The 20,301-nt window shown below is 32.0% G+C and overlaps 3 protein-coding genes across 6 annotated transcripts in view; 1 reads left to right on the top strand and 2 right to left on the bottom strand.

Moving 5' to 3' along the window:
• The first annotated feature begins 328 nt into the window (after window positions 1–328).
• Window positions 329–9,788, top strand: LOC126744271 (uncharacterized). 2 transcript variants are annotated; one of them, XM_050451645.1, is made up of 8 exons: window positions 329–496; window positions 848–898; window positions 2,143–2,238; window positions 2,293–2,471; window positions 8,617–8,841; window positions 8,901–9,083; window positions 9,141–9,452; window positions 9,512–9,788. In XM_050451645.1, exons 1-8 carry the CDS (start codon window positions 460–462, stop codon window positions 9,686–9,688), a joined length of 1,260 nt encoding a protein of 419 aa, XP_050307602.1. In that variant the 5' UTR covers window positions 329–459; the 3' UTR covers window positions 9,689–9,788. The 2 variants fall into 2 exon arrangements, with proteins under 2 accessions (XP_050307602.1, XP_050307603.1); XM_050451646.1 differs by having other exon boundaries at window positions 9,141–9,448; window positions 9,512–9,656.
• A 595-nt stretch (window positions 9,789–10,383) lies between these two features.
• Window positions 10,384–20,301, bottom strand: part of LOC126744269 (bifunctional heparan sulfate N-deacetylase/N-sulfotransferase) — a 41,859-nt gene continuing 31,941 nt past the window's right edge. For 2 of the 3 annotated variants that reach the window (XM_050451641.1, XM_050451642.1), the window contains 2 exons: window positions 17,897–18,073; window positions 10,384–16,440 (listed from right to left, as the gene is read on the bottom strand). In XM_050451641.1, the coding sequence (XP_050307598.1) occupies window positions 16,203–16,440; window positions 17,897–18,073 (415 nt within the window). In that variant the 3' untranslated portion in view covers window positions 10,384–16,202. The remainder of the gene's footprint in view (window positions 16,441–17,896; window positions 18,074–20,301) is intronic. The other variant, XR_007663096.1, reaches the window with a different exon arrangement.
• LOC126744155 (putative nuclease HARBI1) lies at window positions 11,454–12,197 on the bottom strand. Its single transcript, XM_050451515.1, has one exon. It carries the CDS (start codon window positions 12,195–12,197, stop codon window positions 11,454–11,456), a length of 744 nt encoding a protein of 247 aa, XP_050307472.1.

Here is a 20,301-nt window from a genome sequence, read left to right as displayed (position 1 = left end):
AAATGTCAACACACTATCTGTGTCTCTCTTCCGCTTGTAAGGATCAACCAATCTGGTCAAATGTCAACATTGTCAATAACATGACCTAGGTTATGACGTTTCCTTGACCTGATTTACGTACATATAAAGCAACACTGTTATTTTTACTTCTGGCTGTTATCAAACTCACAAAATATTATTATTGACAAGAAATCACTCTATTTAAATAATTAAAACATAAAATAAATAACAAAAAACAGAGAGAGTCCTAACCTCACAATTTGCCTGTGATTCAAAATCTGTGAGAATGGCAACACTGCATTAATTGGTCAATTTAGCGCTTCTGTCAATGTCATGGGTCAGCTGTTATGTGTCAATACATCTATAAGTTCGTTATTTTCAATTATTGCAATTTTTACAGAAAAATTCAAATCATTCAAATTTGTGCAACTAATTCTTCTTTTATTAATAAATTAAAGGATGTCGGTGAAGAGAAAAAACGATCCGCCCGGCTTTAGTAAGTATCATAATATATGTCTAATCCCTAATATATTCATTAGTTTATACAGGAGTTTACAGGACAACATATAGGGCTGAAAATTAATTTTTTGTGCTCTAATTTTGAAAAAAATTTACTCAGTTTCACCTTAAACCACACTCTGTGGGTGTAGAATCATTTGATCCCAATATTATAGAGCATTTCAATATGGGTCTCTACCCAATCAGCGGATTTTACTCACTAGGGGGTTTATTATATTTTTAAACTGTAAATAGGTTTAAGATCTATATAAAAGATCATTCAAACATGTTTTAATTTTCCTTTTAATAGGTATATTTATTTTTTATTATATTATACTATTTATTCCAGAATTGGATCCAACTACTGGGAAGTATGTCTTGGCCCCTTTAGATTTACGAGGTAGGTACTACAGTTTACTTACAGTACTAAAATACCTCATTCAACCCATTGATTACATTTGCGAGCAGGCAACATTAATTTTTAACAAGACACTCAATACTTATCTTGAAACCTTATCAGCTACTAGAAAGCAGAAAGATTTAAAATGTCTCTATAAGTTAGTCCATTCAACCAGAGATTGTGCTTATCTCACTCCACAAATAACTTTACATGTACCATTTAAATGTACACATTCCATCCAAACTTTCCTTGTATTTTTTAGGATTAGGACAAATTAAGCCACACATTCATTCATTCCTTGAATATTGAAACTATTCCTTGATCTCTTTCAACTTTTGAAGTCTTTTCTGGCCTTCATTTCTAAACTAAGTTGATTGTCAATGAATCTTTATATCCTTTTTTTGTTGTTTAATTTTGACTTTCGTTACTTGGGCTTGTATTTAATTAATTAGGTACATAATTTTGTTTTCGGCTTGACCTGTTAACAAATAAATAAATAATTACTTACATTTCAGCCTTTGCCCATAATTTTAGGTGCGATTTTCAGAAAAGTTGCTAAACTAGACCTTTACCTGAAAAATTAATCTCACTTTCATTGGCTATAATTAAATTAGAATTACGGATAAATGCCTCTGGGTTTAGATAATCCAAAATTACATGGCAAGTATCTTCATAGATCAGGCAGTTGATACCTTATCTGATAAACTTACATGACCATGAATGTTAGTGTATAATAGCATAATCTTTCCCCAGTTTTCATATGCTTCTCCAATGTTAATTTTTGCACAAAGGAAGATATTTATAAACTTCAAATATGACAGAATAAGGAAATGTATATTCTTCTCAATTGTAACAGATATACTGCTATACAAGAATAGTTGAACTGGCTTGATGCAAATCAGTGTATTGAGAGAGTAAACTGTATCCTAAGTTATAAGATTGTGAATAATTTACAGCCAATTTATTTCAAATCATATCTTGTATATCAGGAAAACTTTCATGGTCAAAATTTATGAACAAATCAACACTTTAACATCCCATTAATGAGGACAACAGCATTGCAAAAGTCATGATTTTATAATGGGATCTGCGCTTATAATTCATTATCTGCCTGGGTAAAAATTGCAAATTTAATGAAGATGTTTAGTAAATATTAATATATACTGAGTTGGATTTTCTTTGCATTAGTTAGTATAGGTAGCCAAGTGCTAAATAAATATTTATTTATTATTTCTGTTTTATAGCCCTACTTGGAGATGATTATGAACCCAACTGTAACCAACCGCAACAATACATTTCACCTTGGAGCAATGGGAAAAAATTCGGGGCCAAAAACAATAGTATAAAAATAAAACCTAAATATTTCCCAATGTTCTTATAAAGACTATTTTTAGATTTGGAAAATCAGCATCCGCACAAATATAAAAAGCTCGAACATGGTGTCAGAAAGGAACTATTTAAGCAGCCTCCCTCTGAAAATGAAAAAAGAGATATTAGGGCTTCTTTTGGGGCCAGACGGTCAAGTATATCAAGAAACTTGGCTGGGTCTAGTAAACCCAGTTTTATTTCAAAGGTAAGAACAGATTGTGGATAATATTAAAGAAAATCATCAAGTTCTTAGATATGTAACATGATTTTAAAGTTACATAGGAAGGAACATTTTATGTAACAAACTTAAAGCTAAATACCATTTGCATTAGCTTGCTTACAGACTAAAATTAAAATATTTCTTCATTGTATTAATTGAAGTTGAAGAAGTAGTCTATTCTTGCAGTGGAGTTAATAGGAGTTAGAGATACTTCAGTCATCCTCCACTAAATTTATTTAAAAAATATTAATCTGACATTTTTCGGACATACCTCATGTCCATCATGAGGGATAACAAATTAAGGGGTTCCGTCAATACATCTTATAGATCTAGTGCCTCAGACAAGGTTAAAAAGTTAAAACGAATTAAGATACATGAGAATGGGACCAATCATCGGTTTACAAAAACTTTTCTGAAAGTTACATTTGGCCAAGTAAAGTTATTTTGGAAACAGAAACTTAGGCTATTAATATATTAAAAACTCGTAAGAATTTAAGCATTCCAGGTATAAGGGGTAATGACAATCATTACTTTTATAGAAGAATAGAAGACATTTGTTTAAATAATCCAAAAATTATCCTCCTTAGTGAAACATGAACTACCACAGAATGATGTTTTTTTTATTTTTTTATTTTTTATTTATTTTACGGGATCAACCCCATTACAACAGTAAATTAAATACAAAATCAATTGAACCTAACCATACTTAACAGTAAAATACCAACTATTAAGCAGTAATAAAGCCTACTTATAAATGTAAAATACCGAAAATAGTTTTATAACTTAAATCAATATAACAGAATTCTAAAAATACTAAAGTATAATATTCAGTATTGCACTAAAAAAAAAAAAAAAACAATTTCTCTTATTTGATTCTTAAATCTAGATAAGGAAATGCCCAAAATTTCAACCTCCCTAGTATTGACAATTCTTAGAGTATTGTCATTAGAAGTTCTGGACAAATTATCTGACCATTCAATAATTTATACAAAAAAATTAAATCTGCATATATCCGTCTTTGTCTCAATGTCTTCATATCAAGCATTTCTAAAACAATATCATAAACATGATCATCCGGAATTCTTATTATCGAAGTTTATAGAGACAAAACCTAATAAATTTGTTCTGAACTCTTTCCAAGGACAAGCAATTATTCATGTAAAAGGGCGACCATATCACTGAGCCATATTCCAGCAATGAAACAACCAATGACATGTATAACCTCTTACAGGTCTCTATAGAAAATTCCTTACAGTTCCTTAGTACAAAACCCAGATTCTTAGAGGATTTGAGAACAATATTGTTTATGTGTGCATTAAAGTTTAAATGAACATCAAACGAGATACCAAGATCTTTAACTATGCTGCAATATTGAAGTGTACTTCCTTGAATGTTATATGAAGTGACAACCTTTTTAGTTCGCTTGAGAAAACTTATATAATTGCATTTGCTTACATTCAAAAACAAATTGTTGTTAACACACCACTCATTCAATCTATCCAAATCACTTTGCAACAAAATCTGATCAAGTATTGATAAAATCTCTCTGAAAAACTTCAAATCATCAGCAAATAAAAGGAAGTCACTGTTCTCAAAACAGGTACCAATATCATTCACAAAAATATTAAAGAGCAAAGGTGAACAGTGCCCACCTTGTGGAACACCTGAAGTGACATTAATATAGTTTGATCTTGCATTACCTATTCGTGCCTGCTGCTATGTTGAAAATTGTGAGCCACTATATGTTAGATATGATTCTAACACTACTCACATTGGTGGTGATTGATTCATATTAACAATACTTCAAAATATTCAAGCATTAAAAATTGCCCACTTTAGGAGAATTTTTGTTGTAAATTTGTTAGGGTTTATTTAGAAAGTGCCCCTTGGGTTCTGGGCTGCATGTATTATTCTCCATCAAGTTTGGCAGAAATTTGTGATATTATATTTTTCAAGTATAGGAGATGTGTACTTTTGAATAATTATTTTTATATCACTTGGTGATTTCTGTTAATATGTATGCTGTATCATGTATGGATGGTCGGATTAAAAAGTAAAGAAATATTAGTGAGAAAAACATGAACACTATTAAATCAAATATATTGTTATGTAATTGGAATTTAAATACAACTGATGTAAATTAAATATAACTGAAAAAAAGTAAAATTTTAATGGAATTATTCCATTGTTCCTAATGAGATTTCTTAGTATAAATATAATTCACCTTGGTCTGGCAATGAAATTTTTGACAAAATTAGAAATCGGGACAAGGCATATAAAGCCTTCAAAAGTGCCAGTTACTTTGAAAAACAAATTAAGTGGCAAAGTCTGAAAAAAACAGTGTTTGAGGGTTAACAAATGAAATATTTTACTATGAAAAGGTTTATAATATATATTCAGGACAAACCCTCCAAATGTAGACAATTTGCATGAGTGATCATTATGTTCCTAACTTCTGAGAAAAAACTTTCAGTAATTGTATCAATCATCAAGCTTTAGTTCATATTTTCTAGAAAGGAATTTCTGGATAAAATTGATTATGGCATACACATTTTGAATTTTAAATTGTTAAATAACTGATGCTCAAAAAATAATAAACACACTAGATAATAAGTGTTCTCTTCATAGATTGGTGAACGCAAAAATGCTAAAGTTTTTATTTGAGGTCATCGGTCATATTGTTTTGAATTTATTGAATATGTCTGGTACAATGTCAGATAAACTTAAATGTAGTGCTATACCAAAACTTAATAAGACTGTAAATGCCAGTGAATACAGCCGAAGCCACCGTAATATAGAAAGCCAGAACCCTCGAGTCGTGACGTCACGTCGAACGTCTGAGTATCCCGTGTCGTTCGTATGTTATAGCCGTATTTATTCAATACTACCGCTGTTAAAATCATAATATTATCATTGTGTTTCGTTTAAATGATATTATTGTTTAATAAAATTAATAGTGTGTTACTAGAAAGAAGTACAAACGACTGAAACATATATATATTTATAAATATTAATTAAAACAAATACAAAACTCTTAAAAAAATAATAAATATGTAACTGTAAGATGGTTTAAAACAAATTTAATAAAATACTAAATAATTATTTAATAAAATGGATAGATAGTTGGTAGTAGTACAAAATACATAACATCATATTTTTTTATTAAAACAAAAATATCATAAAAAAATATAACATTCTTTAACAAGGTATAAATATAAGGCAAATAACCCATACAAGCTTTTAATACCTCCCGAAATATATATTTATAATAAATTAAAACATAAATACAAAACTCTTAAAAAATATGAAAGTTGGTTTAACACAAATTTAATAAAACACAGAAATAAAACTCAAATAGCTAGATAAAAAAACTCGATAAAAACAGAATAAAAAATTTTATAAATTAATTTTATGAACTGGAAAGTTTTTTATATTTTGTGGTGTTTGGTTCTGGTTTTTGTTTTTTTTTTTTGGTTTAGACACATTTTGTTTTTCTTTTCTCTCTATAATTTTTTTTAGTTTGGCGGCATGGATTGTATTATTTTGGACTTTTCGGTAATTATTTAATAAAATGTTTGAAAACTTAAATACCGCATTTTTTACAAGATCTGACATAAGAATTTCACAGTCACATATTATTTCAGGATTGATATCTGAATTGTCGAAAATAATTCCAACAGCAAGCTTGGTGAGGACGGCTCTCTTGAGATGAGCGTTTTAAATAATTTTCTTCATATCTGTCCGATATTAGAGATTTAAAAATGTTAAAAGTTATTATTAATACTTCCTAATGCCTTCCTACCGAGCGCATACCTAATGCCGGGCCGGTCAAGGAAGTCAAGTCGTTCGGGCAATAGACGTTCGACGAGACGTAGCTGCTGGAGAGTGGGATGATGTTTCTGGCTTTCTATATTACGGTGGCTTCGATACAGCCCTTTAAACACACTACCTCCTGTTGAATAAGTATTGAAATAGCAGTGTATAATCAAGTTCTGGCACATATTACAGTAAATAGTATCCTAATGATGTATACTGATTAGTTGTTCTGCTGCCATATTTGATCACTTGAATATACTGTCAAACAATTTGATATTCTGGAAATATATGAAACCTGGCGTAATATCAAAATTCATATTACTTCAATTAAATATTGATGGGTATTCTCTCGTCAGGATATGCGCGAGGGCAAACGTGGCAGCAGGAGTGGTAATTTATATTAAAAACTATTTTTCATATGAAATAATAGATTCAGTCTATGATGTCGAAAAATTATTTGTAAAAATATCATAAAATGGTTTGTCTTTAGTGTTTGGCGTTGTTGGAAAGGTTTCTGACAGTTGCAATGTCACATAGCTCAAATATGTGCTGTGCATGGGTGATGTTATTTATAATTTTCTTGAAGAAAATCCAACTCCTACAAAATATTTTGATTCTATGCTATCTAGCTATCTCTTTGTAAAATTATGATCTTGATAACTAAGAGTTTGTGATGGGTGTGTTCTTGGACTTAAAGAGAACATTTCAGACTAGGGATTTTATAGCTGAAATTGAAAAACGTTGGTACAGTTGGCAATGTGCATGAGTGGTTTATAAATTACTTTAGCAATATGAGACAAAAAGTGAGAAGTATTAAATCATAATTAAACAATAACGTGGGAAGTACAGTGGGTCCCTTGTTGCTTATATTGTACCTGAACGATATTGATCTGTGCGCTGTGAGTTCATAAATCTTTTTGCTGATGGTACTTGTTTTCTGACATGTAGTGATGCCTCAGTAAAGCGATTAATAAAATGAATAAGGTATTGTCAGAGGCAGTAGAGAGGTGTTATCGACAATCCTTAATTGATCGACAATGAGAATATTGAGTTTGTAACGTGAATTAAATATTTAGGGTGCAGCCTGATAATTTGCTTTCATTTCAGGATCATTGTTTTCTTACGAATCTAAGTTGATGGTTTATAATACAACTGTTCAGCCTCATTTTGACTTCTGTGCCTCAGTTTTATGTTTACTAAACTTAAAAGCCAAACTACTTGACTTTAAAAGCTTCAGATGCGGCGAATAAGAGTAACATTGAGGGCACATCGCTTTACATTAATCTCTTTTATGCTAAACTCACTCAATTGGTTGTGGGTCAAAAAAAGGCGTTTTTTTGGTCTATGCTATTAATATATAAAATAGTAAGTAATTTAACACCGCCTTATTTTAATAACAATGTCCATGATTACCCTACATGAAATAATCACAATCTATATATGAGTATTTTAAGAGCAAATTTAAAAATTGAAAACCATGAATTTATTATTTTTTAAGGGCTTTTGAGGATATAATAGGCTTCTTCGTGATCATTATTTGATAGATTTAGAGCAATAAATGTTTTATTTTCAATTTAGTTCATGTATATTATCTTTTTATAGGGCCGAGAAGTATGTACTGGTTTTTAATGTCCAGGCCTCACAAAGTACACCGTACAAAGTAACTGACCAAACGTAACATTTTACAGTTCTGACTTTTAGTTTGAACTTTAGATTTTTATTTGAGTAATTTTTCAAGTTTAAGAAAGGTTATGCCTGATTGTTCTATTCTACCCCTATCTCTTGTTCTGGGTCCCAATTTTGGTTCAACATACATCTCAGATACTTAAAATGAGTCACTTGCTCAATATTCTTTTTATTTACCTGAATTCTGATTTGTGGAATATCAGTCTCATTCACGACCATAGACTTAATTTTCAGATTGAAAGAACTCGTCCATTATCTCAAAGAGACCTACGTAAGTAGAGAAAAAATAAAAGCCCTAAGTCTCGGTCTCAAAACGCCCTTTATATACGTCCCGAAGGTTACATAAAGCATCATCAGACCTTATAAACTAGTAACCTTAATTTTCAGGCCTAACTTGTGCTTTTTTCATATACCTGATTCAATAATCTAATATTGTTAATATCCCGTTCACTTTAATACTTTAAAATTAAAAAACTCTTCATGAGTAGAGATTGAACAACATCGGTGATAAAAACACAGCCTTATCTTACACGCTTTTTTATATCGAACTGCTCGGTTATTTACAAGTTGCTTAATCGAATATCTAAGGTTTATATAGTAAGTCTTAATTAAAATTGTTTTTAAGCAGAAAACGACTCAACCGAAAAAAGGTTTGCCAACAATAACAGAAGTGGGATCAATGTTGAGTTTGCCAAGTAGAGAAAATGGAAAAAAAGCCGGATTGTCTCCTAAATTGCCAGAGCCAAGTACCCCCAAAGACTTGGGTATAAAAGAACGTGACATTGAAAATGTCACGAAAACACCTGGAGTTATTGAGTTTCTTAAGATTGAGGAGCTGCTTAAAACCCCTAAAGTAAGTAGCACTTTAGATTAGCGTTAAAATAATTTAATTATTAATCATAATAATTGTAGCTTACAGTCGAGAGCCCGGTTTCAACTGTTTGTAATTTATTCGAGAATAAAATGCTTATCGATGGGGAAAAAGAAGAATCCGACATCAATTTTGAATCAAGCATGGATATTTTTGCAGAAATTAAGAGGGTGGCTAGAAGGGATCAGGAACTTTGTGAGGATACAATGAAGAAAATTAAAGAGGTACTTTATAATTTCAATACATTTAGACTCATTTGGTTACTACCAAATTCATCTTAGGTTCAGGAACAGCAGCTAAAACACCAAGAAAACTTCAAAACCATTCTGTCCTTAATAGATAAACTTCAAAATCAGCAAAATATTCCCGCAAAAAAATCCGAAAATAATAAAGAAACCTCTTCAATTAAAAGACGATCTTTACGACTAAGAAATAAAAGTCCAAAAGTGAAAAGTCCGCAACCTCCTACGAAGTCTGACTCGATAACTGGCTCGCCAGTCATTTTAAAACCAGGAGATTTAAGAAAAAGCGCCTTGACAAAAAGTTTGGTCAAAAATTGCGAAAAGTATCAAATTAACAGCCCTAGAATGCAGGTAAAAACGCACTTATTAATAAATTCCGGTTAATGAAAGGTTGCCTTTTCTGGTTTTAGAAAGCAGTAGATTTATACAACTCCGTAAAAAGCGTGAGCAATATACTTCTCACCCCGAAACTGCTCAGGGGAGAATTTACGGAACCCTCTCCCAGTTCCCACTTTAAAAAGAATTTATCGTTGAAGGTGCAACAGCAGTGTTTGTTGTTGCAAGACACCCCGGTTCACAAAAAGTGAGAGACTTTTATTAGAATTTTTGACTGTATTTAATTTATTTTGATTTTTATACATGTTTAGTTTATAATTGCTTTCTTTAATATACTGATTATTTTATTAATGCTTTTGTTTACTCCTGAAAACAAATTTCCTCTTTGGTATAAAAAAGAAACACAAATCCGACCACATATAGAAGATTTATTAAAGGAAATCGACAAATACAGTTTATTGTCAGTAATTTTTGTCTTTTTTTAAGTCAATTTTAAACATTGTCGATGCAAACTGAAGAACATTATTTAAAAAAAAAGTATATTATCAATGTTTTAAATTGACAACAACTAAATAAAGGTGATGCGCCCTTGTGACGAATTTGTACAAAGTTTATAAATAAAATCAGTTAAAAAAAGCAGGTACTTTAAACTTAATAACTAAACTATACATTCATAAGTAACAAAATATACTTAACAATAGATTTTCATTTACATACAGGGATATGTTCTTTGTTTTTAAATAATGATGAATATACACACGTGATTATAGACATTCAGATGCTAAGGACCTAATATGTAGTCCAGTGCATTTAGGAAAATCCTTTTTTTGTGCTCATTTGTCTCTTATGGGGTGCGTTTGATGGTGAGTTTAACTTTAATTTAAAACTTAAAGTAGGGCTACTTTGTGCCATTGCCACTTTTAACTAAAATTAATTTTTTTACCGCTAAAAAGTCGCTAAAAACGATAGAACAATATGACAAAAGCAGGTAGCAAAACATCGCTCCTCATACCAGTGCAGAGTTGGAAATTAGGCAAACAGGTGTTTTTTTGAATTGTGTGTAAACTTTCTATTGAGCGCAAAAAACCGTGAAAGATTTGTTAACTAAGGTAAGTTTATATTAAAGTATAATATGTTTGCTTGCTTTACTGTAAAGATTGTAAACTTTCGAGTTTTTTTTTAATTTGTTTTTTTCTATTTTTACGAAAAAAGTACAAAACGAGGAGCGACTTTGTGTAAATATGGTATACATCGAAATACTTTATGGCTGAAAATTAAAGAACGGCACAAAAACAGGCCTGGACAACAAGAAGTATTGACCACCGACCAAGAAGAAGATGCCTTTGCCGCCCATATTATCACTGTGTCAACTTTTGGTTTTCCCGTAAGTACATTTGATCTAAGATATATAGTTAAATCGTATCTAGAACGTCAAGGCAAAAAAGTTAAGCCTTTTAAAAACAATATGCCAGGACCTGATTGGGTCAAGTCCTTTTTGAAGCGACAACGGCAACTTTCACAGAGAATCGCGCAGAATATTAGGCCCAGCGCCCACAGAAGTGGCGGAAGTCTGGCAGCGGCGTGGTTCTGGCGAGTGGCAATAGAAAGATAATGTAAATGAATTAAGCAACGCACACTGAGATGGCGTGGTAGCGGTGCAGAAATGACATGCCATATTGTAACCACTAGTGGTGCATGGAAAGCGGCATGCCAGTCCGATCTCGTTCGTTGTTTTGAATGTTTTCATAGTTTTGACATGAAAATGCGGGATGATTTTGAATTTAATGTTCGCTTTGTCGAATTAGTTGAATCAAAACCATGTTTATATGATTATAATCGACCTGATTATTGCAACAGAACTGCACAAGATGCTGCCTGGAATGAAATCTCGAAAACAAATAAGGAAACAGGTAATTTTTAATCCAATAATTTATTATAATAAGTAAGGTTATACTTACAACTCAAAAAATGTAGTAGAGGTAACATGGTATTGTAATACCTAATAAAAAATAGTTATTAAAAATTGTAATATCCTTGGTTTGGAATGGGAGAAATGTTACAAAAGTAGTTACAAAGCCGATTTCTTAAATTTTGTGGAGTGTTTCTTTGTATTTGCAAATCCTGAACAGGTATGTGCTGAATATTGTTTGGTTGTTTAGGTGTGGAAAAAATTCCATCGTAAATACGAATAAAATTATGTAAAGCACATATTGCTAGGATTATTATATCAATCCTTTGCGTTTTCATACAGATGGGCGTTTGCAATATTCCAAATTTAGTACTTAACATACCAAAGCAGCATTCCACTGATTTGCGTCCCCGAGAAATTCTGTAATTATACATTCTTCTTTCATTGGTAAGTTGATTGCGGGCAAATGGTTTCATAAGATCGCTTCTGAGCGGAAATGCTTCGTCACCTACAAAGTAGTAGGGAAAACCAATATTTACATCTTCACCAGGTAGAGGAGTTGGATCTGGTATATTAAGTTCTCCTCGAACCAGACACTTTCCAAATTTACTTTCTTTTAACGCACGCCCATCGCTGTTGCGGCCATATTCACCCACATCTACAGAAATAATTAAGCCATCTGCGCCGACAACAGCTAACAGCACTATAGAAAAAAAACCTTTATAGTTGTGGAATGCAGATCCTGAATTTGGGGGTGCTTTTATCCTAATGTGTTTGCCGTCAATGCTCCCAATACAATTAGGTAAATTCCATAGACTATAAAAGCGTTCAGCGATATCCAACCATAACATCTTAGCTGTGTGATAAACAATTTTTCGTATTGTTGTATGTCCCCTTAAAAAATAAAATTGTAAGGACTTGAAAGATGAGCCCGTGGCAAAGTATCTGAAACGACACAAAGGAAAAACTGGAAAAAAAAAGAAAAAAAAAACTTTTTTTTTGTTTTAGTAAATGATTACAAGGATAGATGGAAAAATATCCGGGGAAGTTTTACAAAATATTTAAATAAAAATATTCCGTCGGGATCCTCAGCAAAAAAAATCAAACCCTACTATTTAGCTGAAAATTTACATTTTTTACAACCATTCACAAAATTAAGAAAATCATTGGGGAATACTAAAATGATTCAAGAAGAAAGTATCGCAAATGAAATTGATTCGAGCAAGTCTGACAGTGAATTAGAGGCGCCTTTAAGTGACACCAATGAATATGGGGAAAAAAGTAGTTCAGAAGCTGTGCACGTACCAAAAAAGAAGAAAGAAACAAAAAAATACCCTACTTTGCAAGAAGTCAATTCAAGTGCTTTTGAATATTTTCAAAAGAAACAAACTAAATTACAAGACTGTCCTGAAAAAACTGAGGATCCGGATAGGGCATTCCTGATAAGTATGCTACCGGACATGAAAAAAATGACTGATTTTCAAAAAAGAAAATTTAAAATTGGCATTTTGAACTTGGCTGGAGAAATTTTAGAAGAAAATCAGACATCAAATTCTAATGTTCAGCAAATGATTTCACCGCTTAGCGAATCTTCCTCAAACCCTTCCAATATACAAGTTTATTCTCCGGTTAATATCACAACGTCAAATCAACCAGCAAACGAAAATAGAAGTCGAACATACCATACACTACAAACATTACATGGAACCGATTTTGAATATACTACTAGTTTTTCGAATCAGCAGCCTCAAGGGTATTCATATGACTAGTTTTTATGTTTGTCTTTATGTGTTCATATTCATAAATTTCATAATAAAATTTATTCATGAATTTTATAATGTTTTTTTAGTGTATTCTACAGTTATTATTTAATTACTTACCTAAGAGTTATTAATAATCGCTCTTCTGCACTAACACAATTTCTCCAGTTTGTATTCTTTTTAGTTATTTTTGGTTTTATTATGTTTAGTAGCCGAGTAAAACAGTCTTTAGACATTCGATAAAAAGACTGAAACCGTTCTGGATACTGATTTAGCTCTTTAAATACATTAAAGCTGCCATATTTTTTGTTTTTCTTTTTCCATAAAGGATGTACCCAATATCGTCTTCTTTGAATATTATTTAAATGCACTAAAGCAAGAACATCTTCGTCCTCTGAAGACGACATTGTAGTAATGACTAAATTTGCATTTTGTGTGCTGCTTCTGTGCCACTTTAGTAGGCGTCAAAACGCCAGGCCGCTGCCACGTCGGTGCCACACCACTGCCACGCCATAAGCCAATACCACTTCTGTGGGCGCTGGGCCTTACACATGCTACGACTGCCACTGATGAAGAAACTGTAAAAAATTTCTTTGATAATTTGGAGGCTGAGTTGAAGAACTGAGAGAAGGAATTCCTGCAGAAAATATTTGGAATTATGACGAAACAAACCTTGTTGACGACCCAGGCCAGACAAAAATAATAACCAAAAGAGGAACAAAGTACCCTGAGCGAATCAGGAACTCTTCCAAAGCCTGTGCTTCTCTAATGGTATGCGGAAATGCCGAGGGTCAATTGGCTCCACTTTATATTAATTATAAATCTCAAAAATTATGGAATACATGGATTGAAAATGGACCCGCAAACGCACGATATAATAGAACGGCTTCGGGATGGTTTGACTACCAAGTTTTTGAGAAATGGTTGTTAAATCTTATGCTGCCAATATTAAAACGGCAAGAGGGGTGAAAGGCCCTTATAGGAGATAATCTTAGCTCGCATTTAAATCAGCAGGTCATTCAAGCATGTGAAGCTAATAATATTCGCTTTATACCTTTACCTCCTAATACAACGCATCTACTCCAACCACTTGACGTGGCCTTTTTCCGCTCAATGAAGGAAAAATGGCGCAAAATTTTAAACGAGTGGAAGGCAAGCAACTACGGCAGCAGAGTCTCTTCCATACCAAAGGATGAATTTCCAAGCCTTTTAAAAAAGCTGATGAGTCAGTTAGAAGAAAGAGGACCTGATAGCTTAAGATCTGGTTTTAGAAAGACAGGCATTTATCCTTTAGATCAAAACGAGGTCACGGACCGTTTATGCACTCGTATTGTAACAGCAGATACCAAAATAGCTGAGGTTGTGGGTAATAGTTTTATTCAACACCTTACCAATGTAAGGACTGACGGTCTGTAAGGGAGGCAGATCGAAAGAAGAAAGCGCCTAAACCTTCCACCAGGTAAAAGCATAAGTAGTAGCTATTTTAACATCCCATCTGCTCCAATTTCTGCTGAGAATACGCAAAACAACGATGACCAACAACCTGGACCCTCCGGCATCCAACAAAAGAAACGCCTAAAAAGCGGTCGAGATAATGGATCAACATCAGATAGTTCCAGTGAAAATCAGGACCAAATTAAATACATGGAAAGTGATGACAGTCCATGGGATGAACATTTTTCCAGTGATGAAGATGAACCGGTACTTGAAGAAAGAACTGTGGCCCAAAAAGCGGAAAAGTCAGAGGGAAAGTACGTCGTTGTTAAATTTGAAGGAAAGTATTTTCCAGGTCAAGTTACGACCGTATACAACATAGGAGCGACAGTAAATGTGATGGAACGTGTTGGAAAGCAGTGGAAGTGGCCTCAAAAGAAAGACGAGATATTTTATAGAAATGAGGAAATTTGACATTCCAGAGTTAAGTGATTTTGTTGTGTAATCACAGGTGTGTCATATATTATTTACCACCAGTTTTATTACTTAGTTTTCTTTTGTTTAAAGTTACCTACATATTAATTTAACATTTTGTTAATATTTTGCATAAAAGCATTTAGACATGTAAAATAAAAGTTATTTTGTAATTATTTATGTGTTTTTATCTATCAAATATCCTTATTTAAAATTTTAATATTATATATTTTTTGTATATAAATAGAGCATGGGTGTTACTTTGTGCCAAAATTGTATTTCACGTTAAATTTCAAACAAAATGTGATGCATTTGCAAACAAACAGTGCTGATGTGGTTTAAGTGTATTTTATGAGCATGTATACAATTATTTAGAAAGATTCTATAGGTATCTTATAACGCAGTCAAAATCGTACAAGATATAACATAATAACTAATTGTTTGAGATATATTTATATTCCCATAATCTATGCTGCCTAAGATAACACATCAAGTTAAATTTTTAGTGTTATTCTATAACGCGTTAAAGAATTACATAATATATGTTTTATGTTAAAAATGAAGTGTAAAATTATAAGCGCTTGATATCTATGTTAATATCTTTATCGCAAATTAAAAATGTCCTTGAACCTTCATCATTTTTTGCCTAATATCCAAGAAAACTGAGCTAAAGTAATGATTTAAAAGGCATTTAAACGATTTCCTTTGAAACTCATAATATAACTGTTTTATAGCTGCTTTAAATAAAAAGCAAGAGAAAATTTGCCTTGCCAAAGTTCATAACGATACAAACTGTGCAGTTAAATTCACCATCAAAGACTTGAGCATAAAAAGCAGAATAATATACTTGAAATCTTTGGCCCTATATCCTAAATGACCTGGACTAAAACCGTTTTTTTTTTACTGTAAGTCCTGCCTACATGACAAAAAAACGTAACTGCTGTTCTAACTATCAACATTCAACAACGACGACGGGTTATATTATATATATATATTTTTTTTTAGTAAGTTTAATAAGCTCTAATTATTGGACGTTTATTGCACTATGCCTATATAAGAAAAAAAATCGAAGGGGGGCTATTGCTTCTCGATGATATGTCGGCTCATTAAAAAAAAATATTATTATGTACAAATAAAACTCACGGGTGGCACAAATAAGGAAATAAATAGTAGCTGCGCTAATTAAAACTAACTGTCCGTATCGTTTCGATCGCTCAAATCCTCTTTTAGCCAATTGGGAATGTTCCTGATGCCGTTTTTCTTGAACAGTTTCACTAAGGCAGTGTTATGGCTTAGGTAGTACCTCTGCAGGTATTTTAACGATTTTTCCTCCATCGGAGGATAGTTGCGGCCTTTGCTACGGCCGAGGCATTTCGTACTGTTACGTTTTACCACTTGACAGTAGAAACCTTTTTTCTTGTCGAACCTAGAATAGCATTTTTGATAGAATGTGATTTTGAAAAATCAAATCAAATAGGTACAGTGGTGGCCAAAAGTATGGAAACTTTAAACTTTTTCAAAAAATGCAGAAAATATCGCAATGCGAAGTGTAACTCCTAAGTGTAAATACTTATCTAGTGATTTAAAAAGTAAAATAGTTGAACTATACCAGAAGGGTTATAAACAAATTGAAATAAGTAAAAATTTAAACATTTTAAAAGGCACTATATCAAAAATAATTAAAAATTTAAAGAGAGAGGAAATGTTTCGGTAGCCCACAAGCAAGGAAGATCAAGAAAGTTGTACAAAAGGGCTATGAAGGTAATGAAAAGAATATTGATGAACGACCCAAAGAAAACTTCTATAGATATGTCTGGAGAAATGAGTGAAATGGGGATTTCTGTGTCTGCTCGCACGGTGAGAAAAAGGCTAAATGAAGTCCGGCTTTTTGGAACAGTTGCTGTAAAAGCAACTACCACTAATAAAGTAAGAAACCACTAATATCAAAGAAAAATAGAAAGGATCGCTTGAAATTTGCAGAGATCATCTTACCTGGTCTCACCAAAATTGGAATACTGTATTGTTTAGTGACGAAAGTAAGTTTCAATTATTTGGGAGTGACGGGAGACGTTATGTCCGGCGACCAAAAGGTACAAGGTACAGCCACAAATACCAAATGCCTACGGTAAAACATGGTGGTGGAAGCGTAATGGTGTGGGCTTGTTTCTCCCGATCAGGTGTTGGCCTCCTGGTTAAAATTGATGGAATAATGGACCGTTTTCTATACAAAGACATATTGGAGAACAACATGTTGCCTTATGCTGAGGAGGAAATGCCACTGAGATGGTTGTTTCAGCAAGACAACGACCCTAAACACAAGTCCCAGTTTGTGAAAAACTGGTTAAATTAACAGAACATTGCTTTAATGGATTGGCCTTCACAGTCCACAGATCTGAATCCCATAGAGAATCTATGGGATCATTTGGACAAGAAGATTTGAAACCATTTGATTTCAAACAAGGCTCAACTGTGGGAAGTACTGCAAACTGAGTGGGCTGCCATTTCCAGTGAAGACTGTGCAAGACTTGTCGATTCTATGCCACGAAGATGTAGAGAAGTAATAAATTCGGAGGGATATGCCACAAAATATTAGCCGATTTTGATTTAGATGTAATTTATATAAATAACTTTCTTCAGTTTCCAAACTTTTGGCCAAGAAAATAAAAATTTTATTTCATTTTCTTTTTATAATACGTTTAATATCAAATTAATATATTAAGTTAGGTAATATATTATATATACTTTATCACAATATGAGTAACTTTATTATAGTTCCTGGTTTCTTAAAAAAAAAATACAAATTAAAAAAGTTTCTATACTTTTGGCCACCACTGTATATTGAATGTCTTACGAGACTCAAATTAAGTACTTCAAATATGTACCTTAAATGCTCCATATAATTGAAAAACGGGCTAATTTTTAAGAACTTCTGCAGCTCGTTCATGACCTCTACCGGGTTGGACTTGAGTTCCTCCCCATCGATTATATGTATGGACTGGGGGGAAAAGTAGGACATCCAACGCTCCAAATGTTGCGCGTATTTTCCCGGATTTAGGCATCTAAATATAATGAAAAGAAATTGTATCGTTCGTAATGAATTTATGCAAATCCGATAATTTTACATTAAAACTGAATCCAAATATTCAGAAATCGACATTTTTAATATATACCTCAGATGTCTCCAAATTTATCTCTATTTCTAGTCAAATGGGAATGTTGACCAGGAAGCAAAGACTGTGCTTAAGTAAGGTTGCTTTCCAGTACTTAAAGTTCAATATATGTATGTATAGATGAAAATATATGATATTTACGTCTGTTATACATAGATATTGCAAGCATAGAAATTATATTCTTAATTAATCATTTATATAATGATTTTTGTTTAGTAAAAGAGTAGCTACATACCAAGATGTGATTTAAAATCGGATGAATTTAAGAAATTCGTATACCTATCTTCAATGTTACGTCCTATACCTATCTTTAACTGTTCATGAAATAATTACGTTTAAATAATAATTATAACATTGCATTGCATTGCATTCTACATTCTTAAAATTTATTCTATCAATTTCATTTCGAAAATTTACCAACGAGAAGATTTTTTTTTACCAAAACTGCCTAGTTAAAGATAAATTCTTATTTTTTAGTAATTTAAAAATTAGAATAAGAATTCTATTTTTGACCTTGAAGGTCAATAGTTTTGTTACCTTAAATTTTTAAATAAAATTAAAATATATAATTTGAATTATTTCGCTATAAGTCTAATAAAATTAAGGTAAAAAATGTAAGTAGTTATATTTTATATAGGTTGATATGATTTATTTTAATAAAATAAGGAAGATGTAGAGAGAGTTATTTGAAAGTATATGTATATTGCTAAAAGGATAAAAGAAATTAATAATATTTTTAAAGTATCAAAATTATTTAGAATGAAAAAATTGATAATAGGTCATTTAGGAGTGGATCCTAAAAACAAGGGTAATTTTATTTATAAAATAAATAAAAAAATTCCATTAATAATTACGATGGTATTTGTGTTAATAAGGCTGTACATTAAAAAATAAATTACTCGAATAGTATGAGATGAAAGAAATGCTGCCAGTATTCAACCAATATGGTTAATTGATGAATAGTCTATGATTTTTGTAGAAAAATTTGATTAAATCCTTGAATTCTTCCTGTAATTGTTGAGACAAAAATTGTTGAAAATCAAAAATTAATAATTAAAATTATAGGTGCAATTTCTTGACATGTTAATATCATAAAATTATTTTCTCAAGATATACCTCTAAGGATTTCTGGATATCAAATGTGGTCGCTATTAACAGTATTTCAAACCATTCATGTCAATTAGTGAATATTTGACAAAACCGTCAAATAAGAGTCAATTATTTATGTGTTAGTGTTAATTGAATTGAATTATTAAAAGTGTTAATTGAATGCCTTTAACCCATTAGTGCGTAGAGTCCCTTAAAAGGGACGCCACTGGTTTCAAGAAATTGCGAACTTCTAATGTTTTCATAACCTCGTGCATTTATCTAGACGTTCGCTATTCGTTGTAAAATCAGTTTATGTGCAGAAATCGGAGATAGCGTTTTGATTTTGTATTTTTATGTGACCATGGATCCGGAACTTTAATCTACTCGAAATGGAGGGTAAGTTTTAATTTTTTATATCAATAGGTTTTGAAACCAGGGTAAAGAAATTCAGTAAATATGTTGTGTTTGAGGTTAGAATCATCATACAATTTCGTCTGCAAAACAAAAATGTGTTATTGTTTTTTTAGACATAAATATTTGTTCTGGTCCTTATAAGGGACTCTATGCAAAATAGACAAACCTCAGTATAATTCGTAATTCGTATTTTGCAGATTATCTCTGCATGAATTGCAGACATTATTTGAAGAAAATGACGGTAAAGTTCAACAAAATCTTGATGTTTAGTGTGTGGAATACCTCAGCAGAATTGTGAAGTAAGAGTCAGAAAACAAAATGAGTTTGACGAAGAAGATCTAGTTCCTCTAGCCCAACTATTTCCAAAGTCTAAGGGCTTATTTTGTCAAACCTATGAAGCCTCACCTAATGAACAAGATGATTTTGATGAAGAATATCTAATACCTTTAACAGATCTGCTTTCTAAACCTGGGTCAAGTATAACTCAAGGCAATTTTTCAACCCCTAAACGTAGAAAGCTATACGAATGGAACGCAGATCCCCCATTTTTTCTATGAATACAAACTGTGTCCCACGAGAGCAATCTCAAGAAGCAAAAGAAGCCCAAAATCCGT

This window comes from Anthonomus grandis, chromosome 13, assembly GCF_022605725.1.
Source record: "Anthonomus grandis grandis chromosome 13, icAntGran1.3, whole genome shotgun sequence".
Taxonomy (NCBI): domain Eukaryota; kingdom Metazoa; phylum Arthropoda; class Insecta; order Coleoptera; family Curculionidae; genus Anthonomus; species Anthonomus grandis.
This window is presented reverse-complemented; position numbering and strand designations above follow the sequence as displayed.

Excerpts from the sequence above, each read along its gene's own strand:
- LOC126744271 (XM_050451645.1), top strand. The coding sequence starts at position 460 with ATGTCGGTGAAGAGAAAAAACGATCCGCCCGGCTTTA. Across the intron at positions 8,842-8,900 it reads AGCTGCTTAAAACCCCTAAA|CTTACAGTCGAGAGCCCGGT; the intron begins GTAAGTAGCACT and ends TAATAATTGTAG. Across the intron at positions 9,084-9,140 it reads CAATGAAGAAAATTAAAGAG|GTTCAGGAACAGCAGCTAAA; the intron begins GTACTTTATAAT and ends AATTCATCTTAG.
- LOC126744155 (XM_050451515.1), bottom strand. The coding sequence starts at position 12,197 with ATGTTATGGTTGGATATCGCTGAACGCTTTTATAGTCTATGGAATTTA.